Source organism: Toxotes jaculatrix, chromosome 13, assembly GCF_017976425.1.
Source record: "Toxotes jaculatrix isolate fToxJac2 chromosome 13, fToxJac2.pri, whole genome shotgun sequence".
Classification (NCBI taxonomy): domain Eukaryota; kingdom Metazoa; phylum Chordata; class Actinopteri; family Toxotidae; genus Toxotes; species Toxotes jaculatrix.
This window is the reverse complement of record NC_054406.1, coordinates 18,005,975-18,023,949: the sequence shown is the minus strand read 5'-3', so window position 1 is coordinate 18,023,949 and position 17,975 is coordinate 18,005,975. Positions and strand designations below refer to the sequence as shown.

The window sequence follows — 17,975 nt, the reverse complement described above, 5'->3', positions numbered from 1 at the left end:
GCTTCCATTGCATTCAGACCTCAGAGAAGTAGAATGTGACGTTTCTCTCTGAAAATATTTATTTCTGTGTTCTGTTTTATGTCTGACAAGAAAGGCAGTTAAAAACCAATGACTTTAGGATTCTGTGGATCACATAAATATAGTACAAAGGATTTTTTTTTCCTGTGTGACGATTACATGTTCTTACTGTGCTTCTATGGGGTTAAATATGTCCTTAAATAAAAGAAATGTGGAATTGAAAACCAGCCGACATACAGTGCAACCCATAATGACTATCATTCAACAATATCAAGAAAATATAAAGAAATTAAAGAAATAAGCAAAACACAAAGGAAACAGTATGACTGGCAAACCATGAATAAGAAATGCAAATGTAAATGTGATTGCAAATCACATTTCTGGTTTCAGACATTGTTCAACCATCCATCGAGCACTTCATTTGAGATGCACTGATGCCTTTCATGAATGTACTTATCCGGAACGTGATAGAATAAAGTCCTGAAATACTAAAAGTGTTTAAGTATGCTGAAAAATATAATCACTGACTTGTCATTCGTGTCCTACAGAGACGAGCTGTGTTGCTGAATGGGTGACGAGCTCCCAGTCACCTCACGTACCCTGTGAAGCCCCCCTCCCATCGCATTTTACAGGACAGGTTCCCCCATCAGAGTGGCAGGGATGTACCAGGAGGTAGCTTTCCTAGCGGGCAGCACTGAGCACCAGTTCACCACCTTCCACTTCAACCGTGTAGAGAACCCACAGGAGGTCACCTCCAAGAAAGGTCTGTTCTACAAGCGAGCGCAGCTCCTGCTCCACCCTCAGCCCCGCCAACAGGATGGGGATGAGATTGGCCTGGCTGATGGGGCAGCCATTATCAATGTGGGGGGCATCAAGTACCGCATCCCCTGGTCAACGCTGGAGGAGTTTCCCTTATCAAGGCTGGGCAAGCTGCGCAGCTGCAGCAACGAGGCCGAGATCATGGACGTGTGTGATGACTACGACGGCAGCCGCAATGAGTATTTCTTTGACAGAAGTCCCTCGGCTTTCCGCACCATTGTCACTTTCTTGGCGGCGGGGAAGCTGCGGCTTCTGAGGGAGATGTGCGCCATGTCCTTCCAGGAGGAACTGATGTACTGGGGGGTGGAGGAGAACAACCTGGACTGGTGCTGCCTCAGGAAGCTGCGGCTCAGGCAGGAGGAGTACAAGGAGCAGCAGAGGCTGGAAGAGGAGGAGGCCGAGCTCACGTCGCCGCAGTCCTGCGAGGAGAGCCAGCAGCCTCCTGGTGCGGGGGCACAGGAGGAGACTCATGTGGGGAGCTGCATGCGGAGACTGAGGGACATGGTGGAGAACCCCCACTCCGGCCTACCGGGGAAGATCTTCGCCTGTCTGTCGGTGTTATTCGTAGCCATCACTGCCGTGACGCTGTGCGTCAGCACCATGCCTGACATCAGAGAGGAGGAAGAGAGGGTGAGTTCTCTCAGTAACAACTTTTTTTATTTGGCCTTTTTTATACACGGATTGACTTTAAGTTAACCAAATATTCAGACTAGTTTCTGGTGCCTCATATTTACTTTATTTTGGGTTGCTGGATTTTTATTCAGCATCACTGGGCAGCAAAATCATTTAGAAATCACCATAAAACAAAGAGGTGTAAAAGCAAGGCATCTCTGAATTTTTAAAAGGTAAGACAGGTTATAATTACCAATTTTAGAGAAACAATAAAGCAGACAAGTAGCGTAATATCATGAATGATCTCCCAGGGAGTAAAGTAATCCAGAAACGAATCTAAGGAAATTACAAATGTTACTTTTTTTGTGTGAGACATCCAACATTGCATCTCATAAACACTCTCAGTAGTGTCTAATTGTAGAACAAATGTTAAAATCATCACATGCTGAACAGTTTCTCATAAGGAACACCATAGTTACAGCTTTACGCAACGCACATAATTATAAAGGAAAGAAACCTTGGTCTCAGGATTCCTGTTTTTTTTTTGTTTTTTTTTCACAACAGCCTAAGGGATGTGTGTGCTTTACAGCTGCTGCAGTCGAATTCAGATTATGTTGATGCAGCAGCCCACACACTGAGTCTTCCTGAGCTTTATTGTAAATCATTGTGACAGAGACAGAGGCGAAGGCTCAGGGACAACGAGGCCTCCTCGCCATTCACTTGAATACCAGATTATTGTGTAACTCCCCTCACTGCTGCAGCAGCATACCTTCCCTCATACCAACGTGAAATCCCATGTATGCGATAATTGACAGTGCATATACAACATGAAAGGCTATGTCGTCACACACTTCCGAATGAATGAGGAGTGCGTGGATCTATATTTGCAAAATCCCACAGATATTTTCTCCATACAGCTGATTTCACTTGAGCTGCTTCCAAAAATGAATGTGAAATAAGCTCAAATGAATCTGCAATGAGTTCATTATTCTTATATAACATGATGATTATGCAAATTGTAGCCATGAAATCTTGGTCCGTACAGTTAAAGGCTTGTTTACCCAAACCTGATTTAGACCAGCTGACCAGTAAACAAAATGGGGGCTATAAAAGGAACATACTTTAACTTACAGTACATCTGTTGATGCTTGATTTAAACAGATGGATTTTAACTGCTGTGTGGTACATGGCTTTTTGGGCTATTATCAGTAAAAAGTAAGAGAACTATAGAGGATAATTTGTAAATACATAATATCATTACACAGCGATTTGCATATCCATAAAAGATTGTGTTTAAATGCCATGCCATCAGTATTCATCTAAATATACTTAAAATTCACAGACCTTTTTTGTAGGCTTCAAAACTCAGGAATAAACAAATTTTCTTGTAGATGAAATAGTAGAAGACTTCCTCAGTGGATAAGTGTTAATGATTGGTTGTTAGGAACACGCACAGCTCATTTACTGTACATTTCGAACCTCAATCACAAACGGGATCATAAAATTTGACAAATTTTAGCATGAAAGTGGCTAAACTGGAAACAGTTGGAAGCTTTCTGCAGCTGTGTTGTCACAAGTGAGGTTTCAGAGTTTGGTACCACTGTGCCTGACTGCACCAACAGTACTTAATGGAAATAACGGACGAAGGGATAAACTTTCCACGTAACTCCACCTAAAACTGTCAGTTGTTGTTTTCACATTTCCGTGTGACTCTAAGTAAGGTTCATTGTGTTAATTAGTGAGCTTCAGAGGTGGCATATGTTTTCACCTTTGAAAGAGACAGGCTCACTGTTTCCGCTGTTTTATGCTAAAGGGTGAACCATATCCTAACTCCAGGTCTGCACATAACACACAGACACGAGATGTCGATCTTCTTATTTCACATACAGAAGAGTATTTCCCAAAATGTCGAACTATTGGTTTAACTGCAGTAACTGAAGAATCTGTACATGATGTACTGTATTTAAACAAAACATGGGTGATTATCAGCCAGAGCTGGTGCCTGCTGGGTGGAAAACTCTAAATAAAATGATGATATTCATAACTTCCAATCTCTGGTCTCTAATTAGGTCTGAAAGTGAGAGCACAGCACATCCACTTGTTGCTGTGTTTAGCTTTCATCTTGCAGGAAGAGGAATATTGCTACCTCAGGCTTTTGTTCCCCGCTTTTTTGCTCCGTGACAAGTGGAGAAAAAAAAGCATATTAAAGCTGACAATGTCTCAGTTCTGAGCCTTTTCATGTCTGCCTCTGCCTTGGAGACTTCAGAAAGCCTTGAGGATCTGGATCCAGAGAGTCTTTGTATCAGGCTAATTCACCTCTTGAATGACATCAGCAGACCAGAGTATGATTAAAGAAGAGCCCTGCAGCTTCTCCCTCTGTCAGAGATATGGCTTCATCAGCAGGCTGGGGAGGGGGTGTTGGTGGGAAGTGTGTGAACTTCCAGGGGGAAGTCAATCAGGAAAACAACGTGACTGAAACTTTACATAGACGTAATCGTAAACGTCATCATATCTCCAACTGAGTGTCATCTGTCATTACACGCCTGTATGAATCTGCAGCTTTAATTATTTGAATCAGATGAGCAACAGGTATGATTAAGGACACACTGCGTTTCAAGCTCTGGACAGCTGGAGACAGTCATTGTGGCACCAATTAACCACCCAGAGATGCCTGAAAAAGCAAGTCTCGCTCCTCCTCCAGGAGAACATTAGGTGGTGGTGGTTCATTAGGAGTGAGAACCCAATCTGAACCAACCATGGGAGGTAACCCCAAAATGCAAGGGTTTATGGGTATAATGAGGTGGCTCTGTCATTCTTGGAAAGCTTAGCATAACAAAATGAAGGGAGGCAAACCACAGTCTGCCACTTCCTCACGCCATGAACACCAGAGATGGTAAATTAGAACAAAGTGGCATCCCTAAATGCTGAAATCTCTCTCTTATGAGGAGACACATCACTAAAGCTTTGCCCTAAATGTATTGTGACTGCACTTTTGTTTACAACTTTTGGTTAGATAGTAATTGGGCCGTGCGCACAGGAATCAAACACAAAAAAGACAAAGTAAACTTTCTCTCTCTGTCTCTTCTTTCAAAAAGAAATGTCCAGTGATTTCCTGCTGGTATGTTCCCAGCAGTCATGGTGTGTACTGAGGTGTCAGACAGAATTGGCTGTGGAGCGTCTCCTCTCTTCATTACCATGTTAGGAGAGCAGTTTGGCCTGGGCCTAAAAACTTGAGTATGAGCATTACTACTACTACTTCCTGTCTTCATTTACGCTAATGTCAAGCAAGGCATTTATGTAGCTGAACGCTCTGAATCCAGCTCAACTTGGTGAATTGCTTTTGCTAATTGCCACATCTTTTTCAGTTGAATCCGCCCACTCATCCTCCTCTGTTACAGAGCAACCTAATATCCATTAGCTTTGATAGCCCACCATTTACATCTGCAGAGATCCTCCCTATACTAATGAAACTAATGAAATGATAATTTCCTCAGATACTCATTTAGAGATAGTAATATATTGTGTATTTGTTATGTATAATGTTTTTCAGTCTCAGCTCCAGTGTTGGCAGTAAGAAGAAAGCAAAGCGCTCCATGTTAGATGCTGCTTTATAACGCTGACCTTCCTAAAACTACCATGACGTGTTAGCTGCTATATGATGCCACATTTTCCATTTAAAGCTTCTGACTGGACCAGTGCTGCCACTTAGACCACTGAATTATGTTAATGTAATTTTAAATGCAGCACAAACAAGCTGTGAACACAACACTGACATATTCCTTTTAATTTGGTGTAGACCCAAAGCAAAGCAACATTATCATTTATTTTGGAGTTGTGTTTCCAGTTGTGAAAACCAAAACAATGCACTAAAAGACCCTAAACTGCTCTGCAGAGCTGATGGTAACTGTCAGTTGACAATCCTCTCTGTGGGTTTGTTACTACAAGCGACCGCTTTCACAAACAGGAAGTCTTGAGACACGTATTTATTATAAAAATATTGATTTTATCAGCTTGAATAACATGCTCAAGAGGGATTACTTGACAAAAATATGTCCTTGCCTAGACTGTCAAAGTATCTCAACATTTTTATTTGCCAGTAAATGAAGTCGTGTTATGAAGCGGTCAGACATGTGGATTCCACCGTAAATTAAATTGCACTGTAAATCATGAGGGCAACGCAACATAAACCCAGGAAGCGGCCACTTATTTGGACTCGGTCACATGAGCCGGGTAGGCAGAAACCAGAAGTTTTTAAGGAGCTGCCTGCAATGGAAAGCACTTAGCCTGTCCGTCTAATCTAATGTGGCTCTTAGAGAAGTATTCAGTGGCTAAGAGACCTTTCTCTCCCCCTTCTCTCTCTCTCTTTCTCTCTCTCTCTCTCTCTCTCTCTCTCTCACACACACACACACATGCAAGCAAAAAATAAAAAGAAGCTATATTGCATTTCACATTTTATGGTCCCTCATCCACACACTCTGGATGAATAGGGGATTAAACATCTCAAGTGTTTTGTTGATTTCTTCCCTCAGAATTGCTCACTCTGTTCACATAAGCATCTTTGAAAACTGTGTTCTTGTCCCATTTATCTCCTGCTAGAGCCCCAGCTATGGATCTAACCTTTCAGTGACTCTTGCTTTTGCCTCACAGCCACAAACACTCCATTCTGATGTAAATCCCAGCCAGTCTAAAGTACATCCCTACCATAGCCATATATCATCACAGGGGAATCGGGGAGCCAGAGCTCAGAGGGTGTGGACGGATGGAAGAGGGAAATGTGTGCAAATGCTGTAAGAAAATAGAGAGAATTTTGTCTTTGTCTATGCTGAAAATAGGAGGTGTACTCATCCCTCCTGACTGCGAGTTAGACATACTGCTGTTCATGCTCAGAGAAATGTGCAATCCATCACGGTGGTGATAATTTCTGTTTCTCATCCAGTGTTTGGTGAATAATTCCTGGTGAGTCGAGGAGTGATTTCTTTCCTGCAGTACAAACTGTAAATCTCCTAAGGAATACTGTCATGTTTTATGCCAGAACTTTAGCAAACCTTTTCCACTGTCAGCTTCAAAGCGTGGTAGATAATATACAGAGATAGATGAACACTAAATTTAATACAATATAAAATGGTTTAAGCTGTTACTGTAAACATTATAGTACTTTACTAAAAGCAAATGGCAACTAAAATAGGTTTAGTAAAAGTTGCTTAACAGCACAGTACCATCAAAGTTACGTTTCATAGTCCCAAAGTCCCATAGTTTCAAAGTACTAGTGGCAAGAACCGAGCTAACGTAAGGCTGCAATGGGTGACTGTTTGTTAGAAGTGCATATATATATATATATATATATGTGTGTGTGTGTGTGTGTGTGTGTGTGTGTGTGTGTGTTGTTATATTTTAACTTTAACATTAACACTGAATCAGATCACTCAGAGTAATGCGAATGAGTTTTCAGTAGTGATCCCACTAAGACTCAACACCCCACTTTGAAGCTTTTAGCTCACTTTATTGGTTTTATTGGCACTTTGTATGGTTGAGTGCAGTGGCTCTCACCAACTCCTGTATACAGGCGTATTCAGACTTCAGACTTCCAGGTCATAGCAGTCCTTCAGAGTGTCAGAACTGTGTTTCTGAGTTGGTTTTGGACTCTTTCTGACCCCTAGAGGTGAAAAAGAAAATAATGCAGCAGTAGTTAATTAGAATACAGGACTTTGGAAGCCAAAAATGTCAAGAGAATGTCTCAGTGCCCCCACTGATTTATGGCCTGACACCATTTGACGGTACATCTTTGATGTAGATGCATTCTGCCAGTAAAAATATGGCTAAAACTTTGAAGACTAATATTGCTCTGATCACATTATGACACTACTGCCTTAAAATCTCCTGTTCTGACGTGGTTTTCAGAACAGCTGTGGCTGGATTCAAGCTTTTACCACCACAGGTATCAAGTTTGCTCCCTGTGATTCAGCAGGCTGACATGTTGCCATTTGGATTCAGGATTAATTGAGGAGCTACAAAAACAGAGAGTAAAAGAGGTTAAATAATGTATTCTCCCTGTCCTTTGGTTACTTACTGCAAACAGAAAAATGCTCCAGTTGTGCCTGCTCTAATTGCTCCTCCCTGCGGAGCTGTAAGCACACCCAGCTGAACAGCCTCTCAACACATGAAGAGGGATTGACTTAGAGGTTAGAGAAATGCTCCTCCTGTTACCATAGAAGCATTTGCATTAGTAAACATATTCAGCTAGAGTAGTCTGCCATTAACTGATTCAACATCCAGTGATACCCAATATTTTTGAAATAGGTTTTTCCAAAGTAACCACAAAGGAAGCACTTAGCTGTGTGGAAAAGATGAAGGATATTGACGGATCCTTCTCCGGGGGTATGAGGGTTCAGTTGGGCCAAAATCTAATCAAAACATGTAGAGGAGTTTGAGTCTCAGGAGACTGAGCTTTCAACTCAAGTCCAAATGTTCTGCTCTACTGGAATATTATTCAAAATATGTTTTTTTTTTTTACATCAATCATTTTCAGCCCAACTGACTTGCATCAGCCTTGCTCATAAATGTTAATGCAAATAAAGTCTGCCCGTAATGGCTTTATGCTGAAACAGTGGTGTAAGAGCTGGAACAAATCAGTTGCTAAATCACAATAAAGTAAAAGCACCCTGTACAAAAAGTGTACAAGTGTACTAGGTGTTGAAACTAGATCACTGTTTCATTCATTAGTTGTACTGTATTCATTTCCATTGTTTTCTCCCTGTAGTGGTGTATTTTAATGTTGGGGGGCAGAGAGAGAGAGTGAGAGCATACACTTGTCAGGCAACAGCCATTAATATCGACAGCGCTTTAGATCAGGTTAGATTAGATGAAACTGTAATGACTCTCGTGGGGGGGTTTGGGTTGTCACAGCAGCAGAGAACATGGCATAAATAACAGAGTATGGGCATACAATGTAAAGACTCTGCTCCTATTGTTGCAGGCTGAGGTGCATTGCCTGCTTTTCAGCTATGCCATTATCAGGCTTACAGACAGAACGATGCATTATGTGTCCAGAAGTGCAAATTCAGAGCTCAAGCTATTAGCAAAACACTAGTTACAGGTAACATGGGAGCATTGATGGGCTAAATGTCTGTTATTTTCCAGAGGGATCTGCATATATGTATTCTGAAAGCTGCTAAAGACTGTGGTTGGTTGAAAGAAATAAAATATTTTTGTCCAGCACAGAAGAGAAAACAGTGGCCATAAAGTTCTCCTGCCTTCCCCAAAGAACCGTTTGTAATAAATACATATTGACAAGCAGCAAATCTGCTTGGGTCGAGGCCAGTGCTCTGTGTGTGAGTTACAGCAGTGTTTTCAGACTGTTGAAAAGTAAATAAATATACTCAATGATTAAGCATCTCAGCGGCAGTGGGGGATTAGACCTCTATGTCTTGCGAGAGATGATGTTTATTAAAATCTTTTAAAAAAGTTCCAGACAAAGTAATCATGATTATGTAATTATTAATCTGGGTTTGAGTGGAATAATTTGTGTGTGAATCAATATTCAGCATCTCAGTCACACATGCCAACACAGAAATACTGAGGAAATTCACCAAACCACAATCTAAGACATCCTGGTTTTTAGGGACAGATTGGAGGATTGACTGATAAGATTATTTGTTCTTTTTGAGATTTATTTAGACTCACACCAGGCCACTAAGCTGTTAACTTAGTAGGAACATTTGTCATATTTGTCATAATTTGTGAAAAATTGCTTCTGTCTGGTCCCATTTCTCCCTCAGGTCAGGTTTCTCTGAACCACACTGCTTTTCAGATTTGCAGATAGCTTTCAGTGTCACAGGCTTTATATTGAATAAATGTCATATTAAGGTTGTGGGAGAGGAATTAAGATGAGGATGGAAAATTATACTTGACTGACAGTGTTAAGATATGCAGTAGACAGGCAAGGCCTTGTGCTGAGAGTGAAATGTTGCAGGTTAAATAAGTACTAATGGTTATTGAGCAGGAGGCTATCCCAGCATGCACTGGACAAGTGGCAGGGTATACTATGGACAGGTCAGCAGTGTGTCAATGGGCTAAAAATATACACTTCACTCCTATGGGAGCAAGCTCGCATGAACTGCAGCCAGTCCAACAATAACCTGAATTTTTCACATGGTTATTTCGCCAAGATGAGTTTTAAAACAGTTTGAGTTGAGCAGCTAAGTGTTCATTAACTTTCCAACAGGGAATGTGACTAGTACATCCCATGTCTCATCTATTATGTGGGAAAAAGTCCTGGAAAGCTCAGGGAAGTGGGTGTGTGCTTCAGTTTACGGGAGGTGGGGCAGTTAACCAGACTTTCATTCGCCAAACCAACCAGTTAGTCCTCACCACTGAAGGTTTTTCTCCTGTAAAACCACTACATCCTGCTCTAACACACATCTTATAAAGCAGAAATCTGAGTTTTGTGTGACTAAGTTTGTTTTTGAGTGTGAAATGGGGTCACTGCTGCCCCTTGTCGCTGACTGTGAGGGAGGAAACACCCACGACAACTGTGGTTCTCACCAACCATAGTTCTAGTCAGTGTTTTCCGCCCTCCGGCCATAAGGAACGATAATGAGCCCATTAGGAGTTGGTGCACCAGAATGAGGCAAAGAAGACAGTGTACTTGAAAAGTTAAACTCTAAGCGTGTGTGGCCGCGTGCTATTTCTTCTGAGTGTGTACACGCACCGACTGTAACAGTTAAATACAGCTACATATATGTGTGTGTGGGCTGTGCTCTCGTCATTACGGAACGCAAGTTTTCAAATTTCAAGAGGCACACACCAGGTCTGTGCAGGTTTGCAGGTGCACACACACATTTGCTGAGCCTGCTGTGAGGAGCATGCAGCAGGCCTCACTCGGACAAGCGACACAAATTTGTGCTTTTTCAGAGGTGTTTTTAAACAGGCATCTACTTAACTTCCCCACCTCTGAAGAACAGCGCTCAACTGCTTCCCTAAGCTTTTATAATAGGAAGCATGCAGGACTGTCTTCCATACAGTAGATGAGACAGACTGAACCAGGACTAGTGTGCCCGTAGACTCTTCAGCTGCCAGTATGCTTCCTCTGAAGTTCTTGTCAGATGGTCGAATAGCTTCAGGGGGCTGTGCCATTTCTGTAACTTTCTGAAACTGACAGTCCGACTTTCATGCTTTCATGATTTCCATCTCACATCGTGATTTGCCACCTCTGTGGCGAAACTAAGCTGGGTTCGAGCTTCCCTCTCAAGCTTTGTCGTTCTTGACATGATGCAGTGTCTTCCCCCTCTCAGAGCTACTGATCCAATCTCAGTTTCAATCTATTTAAATATTTATTTAAGACTAAACACAACTTTCCCTGCAGTTTGTCAAGAATATCCAAATATGTCAACAGCGAAATACTGTTTTAGACAAATGCAACTTTTTCCTCACCTTCATATTAAAGCTACATTTAAACATTAAATATACAAACAGTGCTTAAAGTGAAACCTACACTTTATGTTTATAGCACAGATACCACAGCTCATAAATCTGCCACTTTATCTCATGAGTGGAAATACGACTTTCCATGCTTGACCTTAGAAATCCTGAGGATTCACACACAATCATGTTATTGTTTTTGCAATAAGAGTCTTATTTTGTGAAGAGGTGAATTGAGATTCCTGGAAGAGAAGGAAAATTGCTGAAACTCAATCAGGGCAGCAAAGGAAAATACACAGCCTCCAAGTACACACAGAGTAGAGCACAGTGATGTGAACAATTAGAGCAGTAAATGAATCCATTAAAAGCTTTGGCGTGTCGAAGACAGAGCCAGCTCGGTATTTGAAGTCTGCCCGTTTGTTGAGTCACACCCACTCCAACTTATCTGCCGGGGATCAGAGGTGAGCTGTCGCTTCCTGCATTGTTTGGTTTACATGCTTGTCTTCAGCTGTGACAGGGTCAGAGTCCCCCCTGATCGCTGAGACGGATAATTGTGTGCTTTTAATTTGATCCTGTGTGGTTGTGTGTACATCGGAGGCTGTTCAGGGTGGAGAAGGAACGGGAGGGAGTGGAAAATGCACTCAGCCAGGAAGCCTCTGACAGAGAGCAACACTATACGCTCACATTCAAGGAAGGGGGACGGTATCAGTTGCAGACGTGTCACAAACAGACAGACTCCCTCGTGGATGCTGAAGAGCAGACTGACAGAAGACGTGTGAAACATACTGGTTAGCATGTGAAAACGGTTGAACTCCTTCGGGATTTGGACAGTAGCAGTTTTATTTGTTTTGGCTTTCACATCTTATTACTTTGGATGTGAAATGACAGCATGTGGTTAGAGGGTGGATTTCACCTCACATTTGAATTATCGTGCCGTGCAACAGCACATCGGGCTTCGAGACTGCTACGTGCTGCGGTGCTGTAAGGACAAATTGGTCGAAAGAAAAATACTTTTGTGGCTTCCAAAAAGGTTTGCCACAGGAGCCTGACAATTCAACGATGGATTGATAACAGGAGCAATTTTGAGTCACACACAGTTACAGCTGAATAATGTGAGGTGGGAAAAAAGGGTTAGACAGAGAAACAAAAAAGAAAATTATTCTGATGATGTGACATCTAGGCTCCTCAGAATAACAGCCATATTATATAATCCATCCAAATGCTTTTGGCATTCTAAAAAGAGAGTGTTTTGTTTTTAAATTTCTGGTCCAAATTGGCTGAAAATCATCTCAAACTGAAGCTTACAATCTGTACTCTTAACCTCATGGTTACTGTATTATTGCACATTTCAAAATAAGAGTCAGAGCCAAAGAGTTTATACTTGGTAACAGCTGGTGAGGGGCCCATGGACCTGTGCTGAGGCAGAGAACCGACTCCCTATTGTTTATTTTAACTGTGGACTTATGCCAATGCACATTTGTCTGACAGACAATAACATATGCTCTGTTCTCACTCCCCGTTAAGCAGGTTGTGAGGGTCATTGGATTTGTCCTTTTTTTAGCCATTATTTTTTAGTGTATATTAATCAATTTAAAGGTTATTATTTTGTGAGAGGCTGCCACACCTGTTGCATCATGATCTTTATGCAAGATTCACATGTGCTGTACTGTTTTTTGTTTTGATATGATTTTCTTGCTTAACCAATTTATGCATGCATATGCAAAAAAAACAACAACATAGCATTAGTGTTTCACATAGTTTTGTGCAAAAGCTTTGCTTTGATATTGTCATTACAACATTGTAAAATCACATCTTCAACATCCTTTAAAGTTATGTCACCTAAATTGTAACTTGTCTTTGCTGACCTCCACTGGTCTAACTGCTGCAGTGATGTACAGGTGTACCGCATAGGTGTGGTTGGGTGTGGCCAGAGGTGCAAAAGGCTTTCAACAAGAGAGGAAAGAAAAACACTGCTTCTAAAGTGCTACTCACACTATGCCTCACGTGTACTTACTGTGATAAACATAACTACTCTGGGACACTTTTTAAGTATTGCTGATGCCTGAAAACCAAATTTAAACATTATTATTTTGTTTATGCTGGAAATAGTAAAGTTGTTTGTTGTGGGTGGGGGAAAATTTCTACATTGCAAAGTAAAGAATTTTTTCTTGATGAACTTTTTCTAACGTTACAAGTTTGAAGGCTTATAATCAAACAAAGACAAGCACGGCTGGCAGGGGTCACAACACAGAACTTTCACATCCAGACTGTGGAGGTGGGACAGAAATGTTTTTTTCCAAAGCATACATCAGAACCAATTTCAAAGTAGCATTTTTAGATTGAATAACGTTTACTAAAAGCTGGATAGGCTTGAAAGGAGTAGAGAGAGTCTGACTGTGATCAAACCAAACATCTGTGCTTTCAGTGTCAGTCAGAATTGGCAAAGACACACAACACACAAATTGACTGTCCACGTGCGTTAATGACGACTACTGTTTCAAGTTCCTATACTAATTCCTGTCATTTTACTTGTGAGCCTTCACTTTAGCCCTTTATTGCTGCTGCTGCTGTGTGAAAAACTGCAGCTCCAGCTTTGCTGATCAGTGATTTACATGGTCTGTAATAGGTTTAGCAAGTTTGATGTCTCAAGGGCAGAAACTGTGCTATATGCAAAACTAAGTGTATGATCTTAAAAATGCATGAGACTGAATCCAAGAGGACTTTTTTTTTCTGTGTGGGAAGTCAGTTGAAATGTCTCCATGGAGCAGAGCTGTTGACTGAGCAAATACTAAGCAAAGTGGTTTGCTTATACATTCACAGTTGTGCACATTGACACCTTTTCAGCAATGATGCTTGTAGAGGTAATCCCCTCTTTCACTTAGGTCATCATGTTCTATAACCTCACATCCCTTTGTCATAAATATATGAGCCACCTAACACAGGAAGGAAACCGAGTCTGTAAGCAAACGATGTTTTAGAAATACCTATTCCACTGTATTACATGACACTGCAAAGATTTAAAAGTTTTAAGTGTTTGAAGAAAGTTTTCTTAAATGCTCAATTGTTTCCCCTGTTTTAATTAATCCACACACAATTATCCCATAAAAATAAAGCAAAGAATATTTTGCGGGCATTAATAACACTGAAAAGCATACTCACACGCTCCTTTTTCAGCCTCCTCCAGGGGTGACTTTGACTTAATAACCAAGTTATCTCTTATAATTATATTTTCAAATATTTATGAATGCTATTTCAGCAGTCTTGAAAAAATAGATCATCATTAAAAGATTAAAAGAGTGAATAGTTCAGTTCGGGTAGTTTTGAGGAGCCACAGTATAGCCTGCTTTGCCTTAGTGACGACTGATTCTGGTGAGACAGTTCATTTCTTATGTAACATCATTTGCACATGCACACCACATACAGCTTTCACTCAGGTTTGATGTATGAGTGAGGTTTACCAGATGAGATAATCAAAGCCTTTGTTTTACACTTCATGAATCTTTCAACACCTTCTCAGCTGTGTTTGGTTCTGTGTAAGAATAGACTCACCTCATTGTTGAGATCAAATGCTCCAACCTCCTCTGTCAAGAGACTGGTCAATGATGAACCCACGACTCAAACAGGCTTTGAAACGGATTCTTAATTGCTGACTCCATGCTGCGTCTTCTCGTCACCTTTCTCTGAAGCATTTTTGAAGTTCATACATCTCACTTGCTGAGTGGTGGTGTTGCTGTTGCATAATGTAACACAATCCTTAATATCTGTCTTTACTGTATGTGTTTTTTTTCCCCCCATCGCAGGGTGAGTGCTCCCAGAGGTGCCATAACATCTTCGTGCTGGAGACAGTGTGCGTTGCCTGGTTCTCCCTGGAGTTCCTGCTGCGATTCATCCAGACGCAGAGCAAATGTATGTTTCTGCGTACTCCTCTAAACGTCATCGACGTCGTGGCCATCCTCCCCTACTACATCACCCTCATCGTGGACTCTCTGTCGGTGGGAGGAAAACCTGTGGGCTCAGGGAACAACTACCTGGAGAAGGTGGGGTTAGTCCTCCGAGTCCTGCGAGCTCTACGGATCTTTTACGTGATGAGGTTGGCCCGGCATTCCTTAGGCTTGCAGACGCTTGGTCTGACAGTGAGGAGGTGTACACGTGAGTTCGGCCTGTTGCTGCTCTTCCTGTGTGTGGCCATGGCCCTCTTCTCCCCACTGGTGTTCCTGGCTGAGAGCGAAATGGGCGCCAAGCAGGAGTTTACCAGCATTCCCGGGAGCTACTGGTGGGCAGTCATCTCCATGACCACAGTGGGCTATGGAGACATGGTGCCAAGAAGCATCCCTGGCCAGGTGGTGGCACTCAGCAGCATCCTGAGCGGCATCCTCCTCATGGCCTTCCCTGTGACGTCCATCTTTCACACCTTCTCTCGCTCCTACGTGGAGCTGAAGGAGGAGCAGAGCCGGGCGCTGAGGCAGAAGCCGGACTCGCAGGACAGCACCAAGTCCCAGAACAGCGAGGACTCTCAGGAGACGGACAGTTACCACGGCATCACAGAGGCCACAGCCTCAACAGTGCAGAGGAGAAAGTCACTGGCTGCTCAGAGGGCTGCTGAGATCAGAGCGTCCATGCAAACTTAGCTGCTCTGTCTGTCTATCTGTTTGTGTGGCAGCCTGGGAGGCCTTGACAGCCAGAGCTGGGACTTAAAAGATGACAGCAGCAGGACTGTGAACAGGGAGGAGATTTTGCTCCTCTGGAGTTTGAGATCTCTGCTTTGATCTTGTGAAGCGCTTGTGCACCAGAGTGTATCTGAGTTTCCTACGTTTTACAGAGGAGCTGCAGAGGTCTTTTCTCCACACGTTTGACTTTTAAAGATGGGCCACTACATGATTAAACAACTCAAGTCGAATGAGACTGAAAAACTGACAAAGACAATGGTCTCACTGCGATTCAGACTTGAGATAAGTCTGTGCAAAAGGGAAATCTAATACCAAAACATCACATGTTGTTATTCAGACCTCAGACTGATAATTAATGTTCCTCATGTAGCTCCATTTGAGAGGATTGTCTGAATTAAAGGTGTTTGCTGAGATGTTAGACATGCTGTTTATTATTCGCTTCTTGCACAATATGGCGACCGCTGACGTTAGAGCTTGAGTATGTGGGCCAGTACTTCCGGTCAAAACTTCTGGTGATATAACAGCGAGCGAGAGACAACAGTGATCGAGTTACATTAACAGAGAGATTTTATTTACATAGCAGTAGCCATGTAGCTAACATTTAGGTCAGTGGTCCTGTATTTGTTTTAGAATTATCAGTTGTTTTTTTCAACATTTGACGCTTTTTAGTTGAGGTGCGTACAAACAAAACAAAAAAGTTTTGTCGTATGCAAAATAAATATAAAATATCTACAGGACAACTGACCTAAATGTTAGCTACACAGCTACTGCTATGTAAATAAAATATCTCTGTAACTCGATCGCTGTTGTCTCTTGCTCTCGCTGTCTTCCGCTGTCGCTGTTAGATCACCGGAAGTTTTGACCGGAAGTACTGGCCCACACGCTCAAGTTCTAACGTCAGCGGTCGCCATATTGTGCAAGGAGCGAATTGATGTGGAACATCATCTCCATTCAGTCAAACTATAACATATGGCATGTTGAGTAATTGTATGCAACTAGCATTAGTCCTGTTCACAGTGTGAAGATAACCCTAGAAAAAATTTGGAATTGGTTTTGAGTGTGACTATTCTTGACGGCTTTGGGAATACTAGTTACCACAAATTCCTTACTCAAGGACCACTTATTGGCTTTTTCCAGAGCTTTCAATCACATCTCACAGGTAATTTTGAATTTCTGAATTTTCTCAGTTTTCATGGATTTGGCTCAGCTGAATCACATGACCTAAGGAAGGAGAAAACCTGCCTGAAGAGAAAAATTGATGCCACTGTTTTTGTCACACATTGGTGGCAAAAAAAATTCAGAGCCATTCTTTAATCTAAATTAAAGAGTCAGAGAAATAAACAGTTACTGAAAGGTTGTTTCACTTCAAAGAGGCTGACTGACTGTGGCAAATATTATACATGTTCCTTAGGGTAGTGAAAACAACAGACGTGAAATGCTAAAGTCTGAACTCGTTTCAGGTGTTACAAATAAATTTCATAGTCTTACATGATTTGCTCATATAATTGTAAATACAGCGCTTCATTTCTTTGACTTGAAGCCCTTTTACTTTGAAGGGACACATTAAAAAAAACATTTCCCCAAATTGTTGTCAAGTTGGAGCCAATCAAAGCAGTGTAAGTGCTTGAGAGTGCAAATTAGGTTCAGATATTTTTAAAGTGCCATACAGACTTACTGTGCCAACTCTGAATCGCAGTCACTGATAACTGAATCATTAAAAAGCATGACAATATTACACCGAACACTCTTAAAAGTATTATATCTACAATATTTAGGTACTGATGAAGTTACTGTTTTGATGAGGAACGGATGGTGCAATGAGACATAATTTGAACAGAATCCCAATATAAATGGATTTGTGCTTTGCACCATAAATCCATGGCTTGAGGAACAGCTTCTTTTGAAAAATGTAATAAAGATTATAATGAACACAGTCCCAATGTGGAGAGGCTTTGATTTAACAATGTATTATACACAAGGACACTCTCAAATTTGCAAGACAGTGCGTGCTGTACTTCTGCACTCTGAACATCTTAAATTGGTTTGTCTGTGCCTTGGTTCATGTTTTTTTCCACACGCGTTATTAATAATAAATTAATTCCTTTTGCAGGACTGATGTTGGCTCAGTGCACTGTAAATACTGACAGTGCTTCAATGAAGTGTTCAGCTTTGAATAATTCTGTTGAAAGGGTCCTCCTGTTCTCACTGTTAGCTCAGCGAGGTCAAGCTGAGGATCAGGCTGCGGGAAAAATAAACCATGAGCTGAATACACCTCACAGCTGTAATCTTCAAGCAGGTTGTTTTAGACGACGGCACTTCACAGTTTGTTTCCAAAGACACAACCATGTATAACAAGTCAGTGAGAGAATATTTTGAAGGTTGTATAGACATGAGACATTAAATTCTTGCAATGTGACTGTCCTCGGATATAGATTTTTGCGT

General features: G+C 41.6%; 1 protein-coding gene across 1 annotated transcript; it reads left to right on the top strand.

Moving 5' to 3' along the window:
- The first annotated feature begins 678 nt into the window (after nucleotides 1-678).
- kcng2 (potassium voltage-gated channel, subfamily G, member 2) lies at nucleotides 679-15,494 on the top strand. The gene is made up of 2 exons (XM_041053119.1): nucleotides 679-1,467; nucleotides 14,667-15,494. The coding sequence occupies exons 1-2, from the start codon at nucleotides 679-681 to the stop codon at nucleotides 15,492-15,494; spliced, it is 1,617 nt and encodes a 538-aa protein (XP_040909053.1).
- Nucleotides 15,495-17,975: the final 2,481 nt, after the last annotated feature.

Coding starts and splice junctions, on each gene's coding strand:
- kcng2 (XM_041053119.1), top strand. CDS start 679: ATGTACCAGGAGGTAGCTTTCCTAGCGGGCAGCACTGAGCACCAGTTC. Junction 1,468..14,666: donor TCAGAGAGGAGGAAGAGAGG/GTGAGTTCTCTC, acceptor CCCCCATCGCAG/GGTGAGTGCTCCCAGAGGTG.